The 17,425-nt window shown below is 41.5% G+C and overlaps 1 protein-coding gene across 6 annotated transcripts in view; it reads right to left on the bottom strand.

The window, feature by feature from the left end:
• Positions 1–17,425, bottom strand: part of hmg20a (high mobility group 20A) — a 46,859-nt gene that overhangs the window by 10,528 nt on the left and 18,906 nt on the right. For all 6 annotated transcript variants that reach the window (XM_041178386.1, XM_041178388.1, XM_041178387.1 and 3 more), the window contains exons 2-6: positions 10,464–10,559; positions 8,068–8,215; positions 3,902–4,114; positions 2,835–2,967; positions 2,378–2,415 (exon numbers count right to left, since the gene is read on the bottom strand). In XM_041178386.1, the coding sequence (XP_041034320.1) occupies positions 2,378–2,415; positions 2,835–2,967; positions 3,902–4,114; positions 8,068–8,215; positions 10,464–10,558 (627 nt within the window). In that variant the 5' untranslated portion in view covers position 10,559. The remainder of the gene's footprint in view (positions 1–2,377; positions 2,416–2,834; positions 2,968–3,901; positions 4,115–8,067; positions 8,216–10,463; positions 10,560–17,425) is intronic.

Here is a 17,425-nt window from a genome sequence, read left to right as displayed (position 1 = left end):
TTCTAAATGAAGGAAAATTCAGTGGAATAAATTTGTCAGCTATTTGTAAACACACAAGTCATTTGTACAAGTCACCATTGATCTGTTTATGTTCTTACATTTTTAAGGCAGAGGTAGATTGATTCCCTTGCCTAACAAGAGTCTAATATTATCGGGGTTAGGTGGGAATGTGGAAATCGAAACACAAGATCATCAGCCATGATCTAATGAATGGCAGAGCAGGCTCGAGGGGCTGAATGGTCTACTCCTGTTCCAATTTCTTACAAACTTACAAAGTTGAATTCCTTTATAATTTGGCTACATTTTCTTGCTTTTTTCACAATCTCCATTCTTCATCCACCAGCTGCGATCATGGCTGAGAGCGCTGCAGCATACAGATGGAATGTAACATTTCACCAAACCACCCCCTGCTTGAAAGGATTCATTGGAAGGATTCTGCGAGTCATTGAGTCTGTTCCTCGAGTTGTTACCGGTCTGTTTTTAATGAGTGCCCTGCTAGAAATTCCAAATGGTAAACTGACCCACAAAGTATACTTAAAAACATAAAATCCATGTTTTGAATTTATTTCTCTGCTTATAGTGTGAAGACCTCACCTTATCAATTAATTTCTTAATATTAATAAGGTAACATTAAAACTTAAGACACAATAACAACCATTGCCCCTCCCCCTCATTTGTTTTTGGGAAAAGGTGATGTTTTAACTATTTCACATGGGCCAATACAAATGAATATTTTTCTTTACATTATTATAGAGTAACTGCATCTGATTTAAGAAACTAATATTTATGTCACACCAGTACCTCATTCGTAAGTGATTCTTCAGGTGTGGTTATGGTGAAATGAGCAGTGTTGTTAACACTTCATGATTCATTCATGACTTAAGGAATCTCAGAAATTTCTTTCTAATGCTCACGGTTCACAAGGAAATTTAAAGATTATAATCCGGTCTTGAATTAGCACCATAAATAATCGTGCATGAAGAGGAAAATTCACAAGAGGCTAGAATTGGAGGAGTGAAGAGTTCTCGGAGAATTGTAAGGTTGAAGGAGGTTACAGTATAGGGAAGGGCAAGAAGATGAGGGTGAAACTTTTTAATTCAAGGAGTCAGTGGACTTTAGGTCAGCAACCAGAGTTGTGATTAGTGTTATGGTGCAACTGTGTGTTTCCCATTCAGAGTGTTGTGAGCAGGAGTTGGTGCAAGTTAGGATATGGGCAGTAGTGATTTGGATGAGCTCAAGTCTATGGAGGGTGGAAGATGGGTCTGGGCCAGGAAAGTATTGGAACAGTCAAGTCTGGAGGTAACAAAAGGGTGGATGTGGGTTTCAGCGGCAGAATAAATGACGTAGGAGTGGAGATGGAGTATTAAGACTCTATGCTGATCACAACTGTGCTGTCAGAAGCCCAGGCATGTCCATACAGAGAAAGAAAAGAAAAACTAGAGATCTCAGGTGCTTAAACAACAAAGACACGCTCTGCCCAGTGTAGTCCTCAAACCATTAAGACCAGGACTGATTCTCGGTTTTTAGCTAGAGCAATGCGAGCAGCACTGCAATTAGCTTCAGCTTCCTGCACTAGGAAAATCAACTTGGTTATCCAGTGGTCCAAGTTGGAAAGGACACATGTGTGGATGTCAGATGAAAGAAAGGTTGTTTGTGGCTATTATGCCTCCACAGTCGTATTAACTGCTTGCACTTATCCTCTGAGCTTGTGTATGAAGAACAGTCTATTGGAATTGGTACCGGAAGACTGATGCTGCCTGTGGAACTGTAATCCAGTGCCTTCAGTAAAAGAAGCCAGCAAAAAAATACTGTTATTGTGGTCAATTGCAGAGGCACCATCCCCACCACTGCCCTCAGTGGTGGTTGTTCTGCTTGGAGAACAGAAGATTAACAGGAGATTTGATTGGGGTATTCAAAATCATGAGGGGTGTGGACACAGTAGATAAGGAGAAACTGTTCCCGCTGGTGGAAGAATCAAGAACCAGAGGATACTGATTAAAGGTGGTTGTCAAAAAACAACCATGAAAAACAACCTTCTACTCAGTGAGTTGTTAGGATTTGGAATGCACTGCCTGAGAGTGCAGTGGAGGCAGATTCAATTGAGACCTTCAGGAGAACTGGATAATTATCTGAAGAGAAAAGATTTGCAAGGAAAAGGCAAGGATGTGGGACTAGGTAAGATGCTCTTGTACAAAGCTAGCATGGACATGGCAAGCTGAATGGCCTCCATATGTGCTTTATCCAATCTATGATTCTATTTTATTCAAATAACAATAAAGGCAAATCCATTCCGTTTTCTAGGTGTGTTTTTTTTTATATATATATATTCATCGTTTCTAAGCTTGTGCTGGTAAAAGTAATAAATTTGCAGTCCTACCTCAGCAACAGGAATGTTATTAGCTCGGGATCCTTCATCTAAAGGACAGGGGAGATATAAAAAAAATGATAACATGCCATTTGTGTTAGTACTCAGAGGAATCAACCCATTGACAATATGAGACCTTAAGCTCAGTTTACTAACCGGTTTAAGTTAGAGGATAAAATATAACGTTTTCTTTTGGTTAATTTTATCCTTCTCTCCTGAACACAGAAAAAGTTGGTTCTCTGAACCTGATCTTTATATTTTGGGATGCAGCCAACTGAGGGAGAGTTGTGTCTGAAGTTGCCTTTACTCGTTTCATGTAAAAATGCCTTCGAGTCGTGCAGAAGTCAGGCATAAGGAAACTCAACGAGAGGAGCAAAGAAAACTAAATTTCAGATTTTACGGAGCCAGTTGTACCCGTGATGAAACTGCTGACAACATTTCAGTGAGTGACAAGCCTCCCTACTTTTACCTTGGCTAAGCCCTTTTGTGTGCCGTTTGTCATCTGCTTTCTGGCTGAACCGTTTGTAAGCTTCGGTCTGTTGGTACTGCTCCAGCTCCTTCATGTAACGCTCTTTGTCTCTCTCTGCCTCATCTAAATAATGCTGGATAGACAGAGCAGACTGATTAGAAACACAAAGGGTTATAGGGATGGGATGCATTTGGAATTTACAGTGTTGGAGTCAAGCAGAGAACACAAACTGATCATATATTCACCGAGAAAGCAACAACACAGAGCAACCACAGACAGACAAATTGAGTATTCATAAAGGCACACGGTGATTATAAGTGTACACACAGTGCACTCACAGCAATCTCTGCTTGGTTCATGCATGATTTCTACAAGAGTGTGATTACACTAAAGAATCATAATGAACCAAATCAATTCCCCAGTAACTTTCATTACTATAGGCATCTTTATTGACAAATGCAAGCAGACAGGCCACTTTGAGGGTACAATGTGCCCTTGTACCAACATATAACCTGCTGCAGATCAATGATTCCCAAAGGAAGGTCTTTATTTAATTCCAACCACTGCAAAGGACATGCTAACCCCTGTTTTCCTTCTCACTCCTCTCAACACCCTTGAAGCTCTCAAAACCCCCATCATCTAATTGCGGCTCTCCAATTTCTCTCATCTTCTCCGTCTTGCTGCTGTGCCCAAAAATGGCCCCCGGTTCTTTACTCATGGCCCTCATATTTTTGCGTGTGTGTGTGTGTGTGGGGGGGGGGGGTCGTGGGGGAGAAATGGGAATGAAAAACAGCTTTACCGCATAAATATTAGAATGAGAGTTTACCATGGAGGGGAAATCAGGCTGGAGATTTGTGGCACAGCACACTGCTCCACCAACGGATTAGATCTTCAGGCCACCTACCTCACAAGTTCATGCAAGCTCTGCGGATCATGTCACATTAAAGCTCTGCTACTACAAGTAAGTATTACAAGATTGTATCTATACTCAGAGGAGATCCTGCAGTTGTGGGAATTCTGAAGGCATCCACCGTTAGTTACAATTGTCCAATCCAGCCTCTCAGTACCTGCTTATCATCCGCAGGCAGTTTACTCCACTCATTGCCTAACATTCTGGTGATTTCGGAAAAGGGAACATCCGGCCGCTGTGCTCGAAGCTGTTCCCGACGTTCGTTGAGGAATCTCACATATCCAGTCAATGGAGCTTTTGGCGCATTGCTGTCCTTGGTTGCTTTTTTCCTTTTCCTTCCTTTGGGCCAGCCCCCTTTCTTGGCAGTTTTCTGCTCAACAATACAAAGAAAGGCTGAAAGCCAGCAGAAGGCACTCTGAAAGTTCCCAACATCGTACACCACATTGCAAGCTGTAGCTCAACACTCAAACCCCATTAAAAAATAAACCAACCCATGTGCATCTTGGATTATGATTTGTCCTTCACCAGCTGGATCACCTCTATTTTTCCATTCACTTATTCAGCTTGCCGTTCCATTCAAAATGGCAGCTTAACTTATTTCAAGTCAAAACCACTGCGACCACAGAAAGATTACTGAAGCTGGAATGGATCAAACCCAACCTGGTATTCAAAGATGTTCAGTTACTTATTGGATTAAACATTTCAATCTTTGCAGTCACAATACTCCATTGTCCAGCTCACTTTCTGAACAAACTATAGAGTAGATAAAACATTTTAACATATACAACATCCTGCTAAAGACACTGCCTGGTATAGCACCAAGTTATAGAAATAAGAATGTCTCAAATTCAGCTGAGTTGGCTGATCTTAACCTAGTTGGTAGAGGTAACCTGGGCATTCTAGGGAAGGCGGGAGGCAAGGGAGCTAGAGTTCCCATTGCTGATTGCTATGTGCCAACCATTCTGGAAATGCTGAGTGAGAAGGGTATTCGCCTCATCGGTGGCATTGCCCACTGTTCAATCACATGCCATATACACTGCCATAGGGAAAATGACAATTGGGCAAAGCACTGGAAGGCAGCTGTGGCATTTGAAAGAAGCCACCGTCTTTAAAGAATAGAAATATTTACAACATTTAAATGTTTTGCTAAATAGTGTGTGCATTACAAACATATGTATAGCTTTGCAAAATAACCCAAACTATGACCAAAATGTAATTTTTCAGACATTTTACTTTACGCTCCCCGCAGAGAGGAGGATCGTCTCCTACGTAAGATCGTGATTGATTCACTTTTGCACCCGTCTTTGAAACGATATTTGAAATTTTCCCAATCTCACTCTAACCACAAAGCTGGCTATTACGTTACACATAATAATGTTGGTAGACAGCTAATATATTACCTTGTCTCTAGACATAAAAGAAAGATAACCAGAGTGAAAACCATAAGGTCACCAATGTGATTTTAAACACAAAGGCGTGCACTGTACTGAACGACAAAAGGCTTACAGTGTACAATACTTGAAATGTTCATCATTGCTCTTTCTTGCTGATTTAACTGCTTTGAATACACAATGAATTAATGTGGCTCTTTTCCGGTGTGAATTTTGCATTCATCGATGTAAAGGACATCAATACTGGGGAACAGAACAATATCTATTTCAGGCACAAAGTGGCAACATTGAATACTCACAAGTCAGGTAAGGCACAGCGGATTGTAGAGAGATGTGCCTCAGATCCAATCCGATTGTACCAATGTGCAATATTTTGCAGCAAACAGCTACTGGCCTCTCTGACAAAAGATTGTTAATTTAATGCCAAACTAGGGAGAGTTTTATATTAGCATGATTGGAACTTTTAATTCTTACAGCTAGGAGAAAGAGGCTTTCATCCCACCGGTCTCAGTTGGATTCCAACAGAGGTCCCAGTGTCCAGCTCCCAGTGTCCCAAATAATTCATTTGAATCACAGAGCCAAGAGTTCTCCACTTGGCTGAGCCTGTGGCAATTCACTTACTTAGAGGGAGAAAATCCATCCGTAGCACTCCTAGCTGCCAACATAAAAGCTAGTTAGCCCATCTTGTTTTGGAAATTGTGCAGGGATGCAAGTAATCAGGAAAAAAACTACCTCCCCATATTACATGGTAAATATGCCACTTGGTAATGAGCCATACAGTCTGGAAGGTTGTTGGTCTGATTCCTGGCCTGTGAGGTAGTTGTTCTCAGCAAGGCAGCACTGAAGCTCTACAACTGGCCTCAACATCACTGAGCTAAATTGATTTTTTTTTCAAATCACCTTGGCACACCATGTAGTAATTCTGGGAGAGAATGGTAGAAAATTTGGGAATGAAAATTATTTAAACATCTAATGGGATTGAAAAGCCTTAAGCAATTTTTGCTCAAAACTTGAAACACATCCTTCTTGGAAAAATTATAATGAGCCATTTTACAGAATTAAAGCTGGACATCTAGCAACAACCTCCTTGAATCAAAAAAGGTGAATCTTTGCACAGCGAAATATACAAGTAACTGGTAATTGCACTGGCTGGTATAATAATGAGGTGCACTAAAGCCAGGGAGGTCCATTTGATTCTTAAGTTTGTGTTGAGTCAACTGATTTCAGCCAGAACAATAATAAGGATGCTTCTCACAGGCATAGTGTGCCCATGTAACAGGAGGAAGGCAAACAGCCAGCCTGGTTTCCTGTATTCGATCACTGTCCAGCCACTCCCACTGAAGAATGTCCACGTATCGGTGCCAGGTCACAAGGATTAAAACACAGCAACTTGGGTGAGGTACAAAAGGACAGATGTTACTGCTGGAACCACAATCGAAGTATGAGACAGAATTTTGGGGAGGAAATTGGAGGGAAGCAAAAATATTAAAGAAATCTGGGCTCTAAGGTCTCTACACCTCTCTACCTCACTTTCCTCCTTTATGACGCTCCTTCAAACCCATCTCTTTGACCAAGCATTTGGTCATCTGACCCAATATCTCCTCATGTGGCTTGGTGCCTGTGTAGTGTCTTGGAAGTTTTATTATGTTAAAGGCACTATATAAATGTAAGCTGGTCCTGTTACCAACCCATTCTTAGTATGTGATTTGCCTGGAATATTAAGTTAATCCCAGGCTTGTCCAACAAGCGGCCCACGGGCCGGACGTGGCCCACGAAGCCCTTCTATGTGGCTCCCGGAGTCAGTTTTCAAAATGCCGGTCATTCCGGTAAGCTGGAGTGGAAGATTTTGCAAGAGGCTGCTCTTCCAATCACAGGCTATTCCTCACCCGCATTTGTGGGAGAGAAAGAGTCTGTGATTGGAGGATCAGTGAACAACAGTGGTGGTGAGTTTGCTGGGGAGAAGGTGGTTTTCTTTCAGATGGGGTGGGAGGAGAAGAGGACAGAGTGCCACGAGCTCGGGGAGGAAAAGAGTGCGTGTGTGCGTGTGTGGGGTGAGGGGGGGAGACAGTGAGTGGGGGAGTGTGTGTGTTTGAGAGAGAAAGAAAGTTTGTGTATGTGGGAGCGAGAGAGAGAGAGAGAGAGTGTACGTGTGTGGGAGTGAGAAAGAGAGTGAGAGTGTGTATAGGGTGGGGCGAAGTGAGAGAGAGAGAGGGAGAGGGGGCGAGCGAGCATGAGCAAGAGCATGTGTGCGTGGTGGGGGGAGAAGGGGACTGAGAGAAAGAGTGAGTCTGTGTGTGTGAGAGAGAGAGAGAGAGTGTGTGTGGAGTGAGGGAGTACGTCTGCCTTACTCCCAGTCCCAGGTTTCTCACTCACTCTCACCACCACACACCAACAAATACACAGTGGATGAGAGTGAGTGAGTAAAAACCCTGAGGCTGGGAGTGAATCTGCCACACACACTATGACTTTGCTTTATGTTTGCTCAGTAAGTTGTTTCTTTTCGCAATACCTCAATCTTTGTTGAAATTCAGTTTAATGTTGTACCAAATCTCATCTTTCCAAAATTTGTTCATTGGTCCCTTGAGTGAGAAAAAAAATGGAAGTGTGGCACCTGCAAGTGAAAAAGTTGGACAAGACTGAATTAATCTGTTAGAGCTCTTCGATCTGCTTTATCTACATCCCTTCAACCTGTCTCCTTCCTTAATCTTCCTTATTGACTTTATTTCCATTTCATGTTCACCTTTTTCAATTCCTTAATTAAATTTTCTTAAAAGGCATAAAAGACAATTTGAATTCACCCAAATTAATTGCCAAAGAAATGTGAATTTTCTGTGAGGAACGAACAAATAGGGTTACTTGTGCCGGAGGAAACAATGCTTTTACTGTGCGGTTTAGCAACCCAGGGATGAACACAGATGGTTTCCACACTCACCTCCTCCTCACTTCTTTGCTCATTGCTGTCTGCTGCCTGAGGGGACTCATTCTGTAATAACTGCACCTGTGACAGATCCTCCACAAACTCTGGATTGTTCAGAGACTGAGAGACCCCTGAACTATATGAGCCTTCTGGGCCTGAAAAACTGCATTGAAAGGAAAAGGTTTTAAAGTTTGCTGTGCAAAGAAGGTCAGAATACAGTGCACTGATGTCACAAGGTCTGTTTAACGTATTAGCATAAATATGCTACAGCAAAAAAACTGTACTTTAGTCTGTGTGCTTCTCATGCAATACTCTTAGTTTCCCATCTCAAATTGTTCCCACCAGCACTACCAGTGAGAGGTCTGTAACCACCATGACATCACCCTGGTATTATGTACCTCAAATACTCTCTCCAGACATAATCCACAACTCCGGAAGGACAAAATCAGTAATTGCACTGCTGGGTGCTTTTTGCAGTCCACAGTGATATAGTACAAACAATTCACACACCCACCAATATCCTTCATTGAAAAAAAACATTTTTGCTGTGAAAATTTCAGAAAATCATTTACCCTTCACTGAAATCTAATGACCATACTGCTGTGCATGTGCACAAAACACACAAGCCTGTCTTTAGTGAGTTCTGTGCAGGTCAATGACCATCATGAATTTATTGTAGCAAATATCTAAGCATTGTGATTTCACTGTACTTTATCAGCGCTTTGATAAGTCAATGGCTTCTGCACAAACTAGAAATTGATGTTTCTACAGATCGGCGACTCTCCTGGTGGCACAGAGTAGTGGAGAACCAACAGGAACTGCCGCAAGTTTGGTATAATATTCCCTTAATTCAACTTTATAATGCAAAAGTGAAGCACCATTGGTTACAAGTCAGTCATTGGTAGTGGTGATGATGAGAAGATTTAAACTGATGAACTGCATATGTTACACATTAGAGAATATACATTTAACTCCAAATCTTTTTACAGTATATTCATACTGTTACACTAATATTCAGTGACTGTACTGATTCTCCACAAGTGAAGCAACAATTTTTCCCATTTGGACATGCTACCTTTGAAGTAGAAATTAAGCTTAAATGAGGTGAAGGGAATTCATTTGCAACATCCGTCCCTTATAAAATGGCTGTTCACATTATGAACACCGATGTCTAAAAATCCTGGTTTGTGTGTGTGGATGTATTGTCTTCACTGGTATTCATTAGAGAAGAGTCCTTGATCTGGACTGAGTTAATCAGAAGCTGAGACCTTTGCAACATCTTCAATGATCAAAAAAGCATAGCTTAATACATTTGTTACTATCACAAATATAGAAGAAAAAGAGTGAAGCATCAAACTTTGGCAAAAACATCAACATATGGAAAATGTAATGGAATAAGATTGTTTTTGTAGAAACAGGTTAATTTAAAAAGTGAGAACATGTGGCATCTTTTCAAGCCAGCAGCTTGTGCTGCAATTACTAACTAGTTATATAACTGTACTGACAATACAATACACTCCCCTGGGATAGGGAAGATTTTTAAAAATCTTCCCTTCGGCTTTCTTATCCTGCCTCTGAATGCAAGCTACTGTGTACATATTGAGCAAGGACGGGATTAATCTTTTATGATGTGCCCATGTTTGAATGGCCCACTAATGCAGTTTGTCTACGTTATCTCATGAAGAAGGGTCAATGGGGTGAGATCCTGATGGCATCTAGTGCTTGTAGAGTCATACTTAGTGCTTTAAGGCAGGGGCCTGGGGGTAGTGGGGTTTAATATGCATGTGTGCTAGAGCAGAAATAAGCTTTCTGTACAATCCTATCTGGCAGTGCAACTTTTTCCCTGCCCCCTAATTCCCTTCTTCTCAAAATAAATTCGAGTCAATTTTCTTCCTTAGTGTTTCAAAGACATTTCAACTTCTTCTGGGGTACAGTTCCAATGACAACAGGTGCTCACTAATACATCACTAAAATAATTATTATTGATTATTATTGATCTCTGAGTGGCTATCAAGGGGCTATGAGGAGCAATCCACCTGAACCCAATCTCGTCTTACCCAACGTGAACCTCTAGATATTGAGGGGATTTTTTTTTTGTCCTCTGTTACCCCAGCAGCACTGATCTATTGTAGCCAACAACTAACTCAAATCTTGGAGCTTAATTGTTTGAAACTCCACAGTTCACTCACCAGCCAACATATAAACTGCATGTGTTTGTAGAGAATGCGCGCAGGTTAATAGGTGTTGCTAACTTCTGTTGAACTACATTGCAGCAACGGTCACTGTTGGGAACAAATAAATAAGGCAGTGCTTACCCAATTACCTTCCAGACTCTGGTATCCTCCCATGTGAAAATGAATTAAATACAGCATATTATTTTGTGCCTTTCGGTAAGAATGTATCTAACATACCCTGCATCGACTGTCAGATCTGCACTCTCCTTTGATACATCATCGTCAGCAAAAAGGGGGGGTAATGCCGTGTTCGACATGAGGCCATCCATCATTCTAAGAGGAAAAGATTACATTTTGGTTTAATTTTTTTATAAAAAGGCACATCCATTCTTGACTGCAGTGGTTCGATTTAATTTTTTTAATTCAATCATTTATACATTGTTTCAACTCTATTAAGTTAAAACAAAATATTGCTTCAAATGCCAAATAGTTTGGTTGGAATTTTTTTGCCATTCATAGGGCAGCTGCCTCCAGATCCAATGAGAGGTTTTAATCTATGTTTCAGCACTTCTGTCATCACAGCAGAGCTTGCTTGTCAGTAGTCTTCAGTTAAAAATCAAAAGAACAGAATCCAGTATGCATAAAATGCTGCAACTGTGACATTATCATCTGACTCAATCTGCACATCTGTAAATTACTGTCTGTTCTGGATCAAACATTTTGACTGGTCAGGTATTTGTAACTAATAAAATGACCTTCAGTGAGTATTTATTGGCATTACAAATGAGGTACATGTTATAAATGGTGGGCCTCAAAAGGGTGTTGCATCTGCTGCTTATTCACTCTTCATTCTGAAACTCATTTATATTCATGTTTATTTCATAAATGCAGTAGTGTAGTGAACAACTCTCTTTTTAATCTGCGTAGTCTTATAGATGGCATAAAACGGGACAATGATCGGGGGAAGTCATAAGTTTGATGCCCTAAATTGACAGATATCCTACAGAGAAGAGTTTAAAAAAGAAACAAAATAGAAACAGGAGGAAACCGATACCTTGCAGGAGTATCTCATCATACAGCAGAAATATGAACCAGACTTACAGGTGAAGAATTAATGTGGTGGTTGAGTTAATGGAACTTTAACATACTGGAACACTGCTGAACTATGACCAAATTACATAAAAACATGAGAACTAGGAGCAGGAGTAGGCAATTCAGCCCCTCAGGCCTGCCCTGCCATTCAATACGATCATGGCTGATCTCATTTCGACCTCAACTCCAATTTCCTGCCCTCTCCCCATAACCTTTCAAATCCTTACTAATTAAAAATCTGTCTATCTCCTCTTTAAATTTATTCAGCGTCCTGGCATCCACTGCACTTCGAGGTAGTGAATTCCACAGATTCACAATTCACAACCCTTTGAGAAAAATAATTCCTCCTCATCTCTGATTTAAATCTACCACCCCTTAGCCTAAAACTATGGCCTCTCATTCTAGAATGCCCCACAAGGGGAAACACCCCCTTTAGCATCTTATATACCTCGATTAGATCTCCTCTCATCCTTCTAAACTCTTGCGAGTATAGGCCTAAACTGCTCAATCTCTCCTCAAAAGACATCCTGGATGTCTGGAGTCAATCTAGCGAACCTCCTCTGAACTGCTTTCAATGCAACTACATCCTTCCTCAAGTAAGGGGGCCAAAACTGTGCACAGTACTCCAGGTGTGGTCTCACCAATGCCTTGTACAGTTGCAACAACACTTCCTTATTTTTATACTCTATTCCTTTAGCAATAAATGCCAAAATTCCACTTGCCTTCCTTACTACCTGTATGCTGTACCTGCATTCTAGCTTTCAATGACTCATGCACGAGGACACCCAGATCCCTTTGCACTGAAGCATTCTGAAGTTTCTCTCCATTTAAATAATAAGTTGCCTTTTTATTCTTCCAATCAAAATGGATAACCTCACAGTTATCACGTTAAACTCCATCTACCAAATTTTGGCCCATTCACCTAACGATTAAACATATGAAGATACAAGTTAGGAGCAGGAGGAGGCCACTCAGCCCCTCAAGCCTGCTCCGCCATCCAATAAGATCATGGCTGATATGACTTCAATCTCAACTCCGCATTCCCGCCTATCCCTAACTTTTCACCCCCATGTTTATCAAGAATCTATCTACCTCTGCCTTAAAAAATATTCAAAGACTGCTTCCACAGCCTTTTGAGAAAGAGAGTTCCAAATGCTCACGACCCTCAGAGAAAAAAATTCTCATGCCTGTATTAAATGGGTCAACGTTCATTTTTAAACAGTGACCCCTAACTTTAGATTCTCCCACAAGAGGGAACATTCTTTCCACATCCACCCTGTCAAGACCCCTCAGGATCTTATATGTTTCAATCAAGTTGCCTCTTACTTTTCTAAACTTCAGCAGATTAAAGTATAGCCTGTCCAGCCTTTCCTCATAAGACAGGCATTAATCTAGTAAACCTTCTTTGAACTGCTTCCAACGCTTTTACATCCATTCTTAAATAAGGAGATCAATACTGTACACAGTTCTCCAGATGTGGTCTCACCAATGCCCTGTATAACTGAAGCATAACCTTCCTACTTTTGTATTCAATTCTCTGCGCAATAAGAAATAACATTCTATTAGTTTTTCTAATTACTTGCTATATCTGCATAGTAACCTTTTGTGATTCATGCACTAGGACACCAGGTCTCTCTACATCTCAGAGCTCTGCAATATCTTACCATTTAGATAATAAGCTTCTTTATTCTTCCTGCCAAAATGGACAATTCACATTTGCCCACATTATATTTCATTTACCAGATCTTTGCCCACTCAGTTAACCTATCTGTATCCCTTTGTAGCCTCCTGATGTCCTCTTCACAATTTACTTTCCCTTGTGTCATCAGCAAATTTTGGCCCATTCACGTAATGATTAAACATATGAAGATACAAGTTAGGAGCAGGAGGAGGCCACTCAGCCCCTCAAGCCTGGTCCGCCATCCAATAAGATCATGGCTGATGTGACTTCAATCTCAACTCCACATTCCTGCCTATCCGATAACTTTTCACCTCCATGTTTATCAAGAATCTATCTACCTCTGCCTTAAAAAATATTCAAAGACTCTGCTTCCACAGCCTTTTGAGAAAGAGAGTTCCAAAGGCTCACGACCCTTGATCCAAGTCATTAATATAATTGTAAATGCTGAGGCCCCAGCACTGATCCTTGTAGCACAGCACTCATTACTTCTTGCCAACCAGAAAATTATCCAGTTATGCCTACTCTCTGTTTCCTGCTAGCTAGCCAGCCTTCTATCCATGCCAATATGTTACCCTCTACACCGCAAGCTTTTATTTTCTGCAATAACCTTTGATGTGGCACTTTATCAAATGCCTTCTGGAAATTGGAGTACATCCACCGGTTTTTCTTTATCCATAGCACATGTTACAATCTAAGGTACCAAGATTTTCTTTTTGATAAATTCGGGTCAAGATTATAAAATTGATCTTTTGCAAGAATATTCACAATAATGTGGCATGGGATTTGGGTCAGTGTGATATCCCACAATATTCTGCACTTGCTACATGGAATCCATTTGCGGCCAGACTACTTTGGTTTTTCATATAAAGTCATAGCAGTTGTAGAAATGCTAGCTTTGCTGCAGACTTGAGCATTCAGTTGCTGTGACTCTGGACAGCCCAGTTGCTCTGGCTCTTCCAAACTTTTTTTCAGCTCGTCACTAAAAGACCTAATTAACAGGTTATGTCACAATGTCCTGACGTTACAAGTGCAAAGGAAAAAGAAGCTTGCCAACTGAACTGCCCAAAATTACACTTGCCCTGTAGTAGGGGAGCTACTGCTGAAGGTTTCATTTTTGAGTCCCCAGTGCAAATGGAGTCAGATCAATGGCCAGACTGTACAGTTAAGAGTCACAGGAAAGCAAACAAAAATACCAGTTCAAAACTTAAGATAATTATTCAGGAACATAACAGTTTAGTTCTTACTAAAGAAGGTAAAGAAAATATTCCAAATGCAATTAAGAAAATACATTAAAAAACACACAATTTAAGCACGCTTAATCAGATGTTTATAATTCCTCTGTATTTAACAGTGCACACAAGGTTTTTGGGAAGTCTTGTAGCACGATGGGTAGGGTCACTGCCTCTGAGCCAGAGGTTCCGGGTTCAAGTCCCATTTCAGGACTTGATGGCCACGGAAGATGCATTCATAACGTGGCCAAACAGGTTGATTATCAACCTGTAAATCCTTCCAATATGCCTATGGCAGGCGGTAAGAGCATGAGTGTCTCCTGGTCAGCCACGCTTGATGTGGAGTGGCGCCCCTCAAGCTATAGCCTCTGGCAACCTGTTCCAGGAAAAACTAGATACAGAAACAGACATAAGTATGTGTGCTTTGTCTGCCTCTTGCATCATTAGACAAAGGAAAACCTGCTAAGTCTTAGTCTCTAAGAAGTGGTCTCCATTGATCTTCACTGTAATATGTCAGCAGGGTGCTCATGATTGGGTAAGCCAGTGGTTAGAACAACTGAAAAATCAGCCCTGCTTTTCAACACTAAATTTCCATGACATTTACAAACAGTTGATGCCCTGTGAAAGCAATTTGAAGTTTATGAGCACTGTGCTACTTGAGAGTATGATCAGACCATGGGAATCAGTTACAATTCACAACACATCAGGAAATTGGAAGAAAAAAATGTTAAAAATATATTTAAAATTAACATTCCACACATAGCACCAAATGTGCTTAAGAAAGCTAAAGATGAGAGTGAAGAATTAAGCTGTGGAGCTGCTTTCAGGGACGGACTGATGTCCATCCCAAGAAATGGCTCATTACAAGAACGTCTGCAGAGATGGTGGCCATATCAGCAACATCTCGACCAGCTGGTGCCTCCACCTATGTTCCACTGTGGTAGAAATTGAAACTGCAACAGTGCCAGGCAATGCCTGATGGTGAGAGAGGAATCCGTCTTTGTGATGTTGAGACTGTTCCTTTTTATATGATCAGAATGTGTGTGCCAAAATGACAGCATTTGGCAATATTTGTACATGCCACAAGTAGGAACACCAAATAGTAAAAGCATTAAGAGATTTTCCATCCACCACCTTAAACAGTCACTCCCTCCACCACCAATGCACAGTGGCAGCAGTGTGTACCATCTACAAGATGCACTGCAGGAACTCACCAAGGGTCCTTAGACAGCACCTTCCAAGCCCACAACTTCTACCCACCTAGAAGTACAAGGCCAGCAGACATATGAGAACACCACCACCTTCAAGTTTCCCTCCAAGCCACACACCATCCTGACTTGGAACTATATTGCCATTCCTTCACCGTTGCAGAGCCAAAACCCTGGACTCCGTAACAGTACTCTAGGTGTATTTAAACTACATGGACCGCAGCAGTTCAAGGCAGCAGCTCACCACCATCTTCTCAAGGACAATTAGGGATGGGCCGTAAATGCTGGCCTAGCTAGTGACACCCACTTGCTGTGAATGAATAAATAAACCGGGCATCTCAAAACACTTTACAGCAAATGAAGTACTTTTGAAGTATAGTGACTGTTGTACTGTTGGAAAAGCGGCAGCCAATTTGCACCCAGCAGACTCCCACAAACAGTAATGTGACAATGACCAGATAATCTGTTTTTTTTGTGATGTTGACTGAGGAATAAATACTGGCCAAGATGCTGGAATAACTGCCCTGTGTTTTTTCGAAAGAGAAATATTTTACATCCGCCCAAGGAGGGTGATGGGGCCTCAGTTTAACATCTCATCTGAGAGATGTCACTACATAGGAGTGTCGGCTGACTCTTCTGCTTAAGTCCTGGAGTGGGACTTGAACCCAGAACCTTGTGACTCAGAGGTGAAAGTACTAACAACAGGTGCTCCAATTGCAGTGGTAGCCCATGTCCTGCAGTGGAAAAGCCAAGCCATTTTAATAGCCTGGCCTTGTAAGGGTGAGCTGCACATACTGAACCAGTGCTGACAAATAACTCGCCAATCAGGGGAGAATGGCGGAGTCCTTCATTCAGCTAAAATGGAAGTTGAAAGGTTTCTGGGGAGCGAGGGAGGGGTGAGAAATCACAGGAGTGTGGAAATGGGGAAATGAGAGAAGGTGGGATGATTTTTGTGGGGCTGGGAGGAGCATTCACATACAAAGATCATCAGTAAAAAAATTAATGCTGTAGTTTCTGTGAGCACCTCGCAGCTTTTTTCTATAAGGGTGCTCAGCACATGTTCCAAATGTTACCTGAAATTTGGGTCATGCTGTGACTCCCATTTGCATGCCGTAATGAGGTACTCGTCTGAGACGAGCATTGGGTTCTCTGGCTGCCCACACTGGCTAGAAATGGTGGCAGGGACATCAACAGCAGAAATGGGACGGTAAGTTTTTTTTTGAGTGCTACTACCTCTTGCATGCCCAGCTGCGGCCATGAAAATCAGCTCCAGTGAAGGCCTTAAACTGTCGAGGCCAGGGGTGCCTCACATTTCTTCCCTACTTTATGCTGATTTCAGTAATGGTGGCAGCTAGGTTGTTACAATTGCTGTTAACCTGCTGTGCTGGGGAGAGCAATATAAACCAAGGTGAGAATCTCACTTCTGGTTACTATCCAGTGACTAATACTAGAGGTCTGTAAGAACAGACCTCAGGAATTGACAGGATTAGGCCTGGGTTATCTGTGGGGCTGAATTCACGATTACAAAGAAAAATAAGAAAGAAGGGATTACTCACATTCCTCCAATGATAAGTGCTTCAAGTGAGCAATACAGATTATGAAGACCCTTGATTCAATCCTGATTTGTGCTGAGTTAACAGATCTGAATTAGAACTTCAGGAAAAGGGGCTGTAACTACAAAAAGTTTCAATGTCCCTGAATCTGAAGGCGAGGAAAGCGGAAAACAACCAAAAGATGCGGCTAGAAACCTTGCTTGATCATGTACATCTTTGGATGTCAGGTGAGCAGGGTCCCCATCATAGTTTAATAGCCTGCTAATACTCACTATCTAGGCTAATAAAAGATGAATGGTTACTTAAGGAAACATAGCTACCGACACCTATGGAATTTACCTAGGTATGAGTCACAACCTTCAGGGGATGTGGGGGCAGAAACAGAGAAAACTGAAACCTAAAAGAGGATCTGTTAGAGGCCATAATGACCACATGA

The sequence above is a fragment of the Carcharodon carcharias genome, chromosome 32 (assembly GCF_017639515.1).
Source record: "Carcharodon carcharias isolate sCarCar2 chromosome 32, sCarCar2.pri, whole genome shotgun sequence".
In the NCBI taxonomy this organism is placed as follows: domain Eukaryota; kingdom Metazoa; phylum Chordata; class Chondrichthyes; order Lamniformes; family Lamnidae; genus Carcharodon; species Carcharodon carcharias.
The sequence above is the reverse complement of the archived record's forward strand: the minus strand, read 5'-3'. Positions and strand labels throughout refer to the sequence as shown.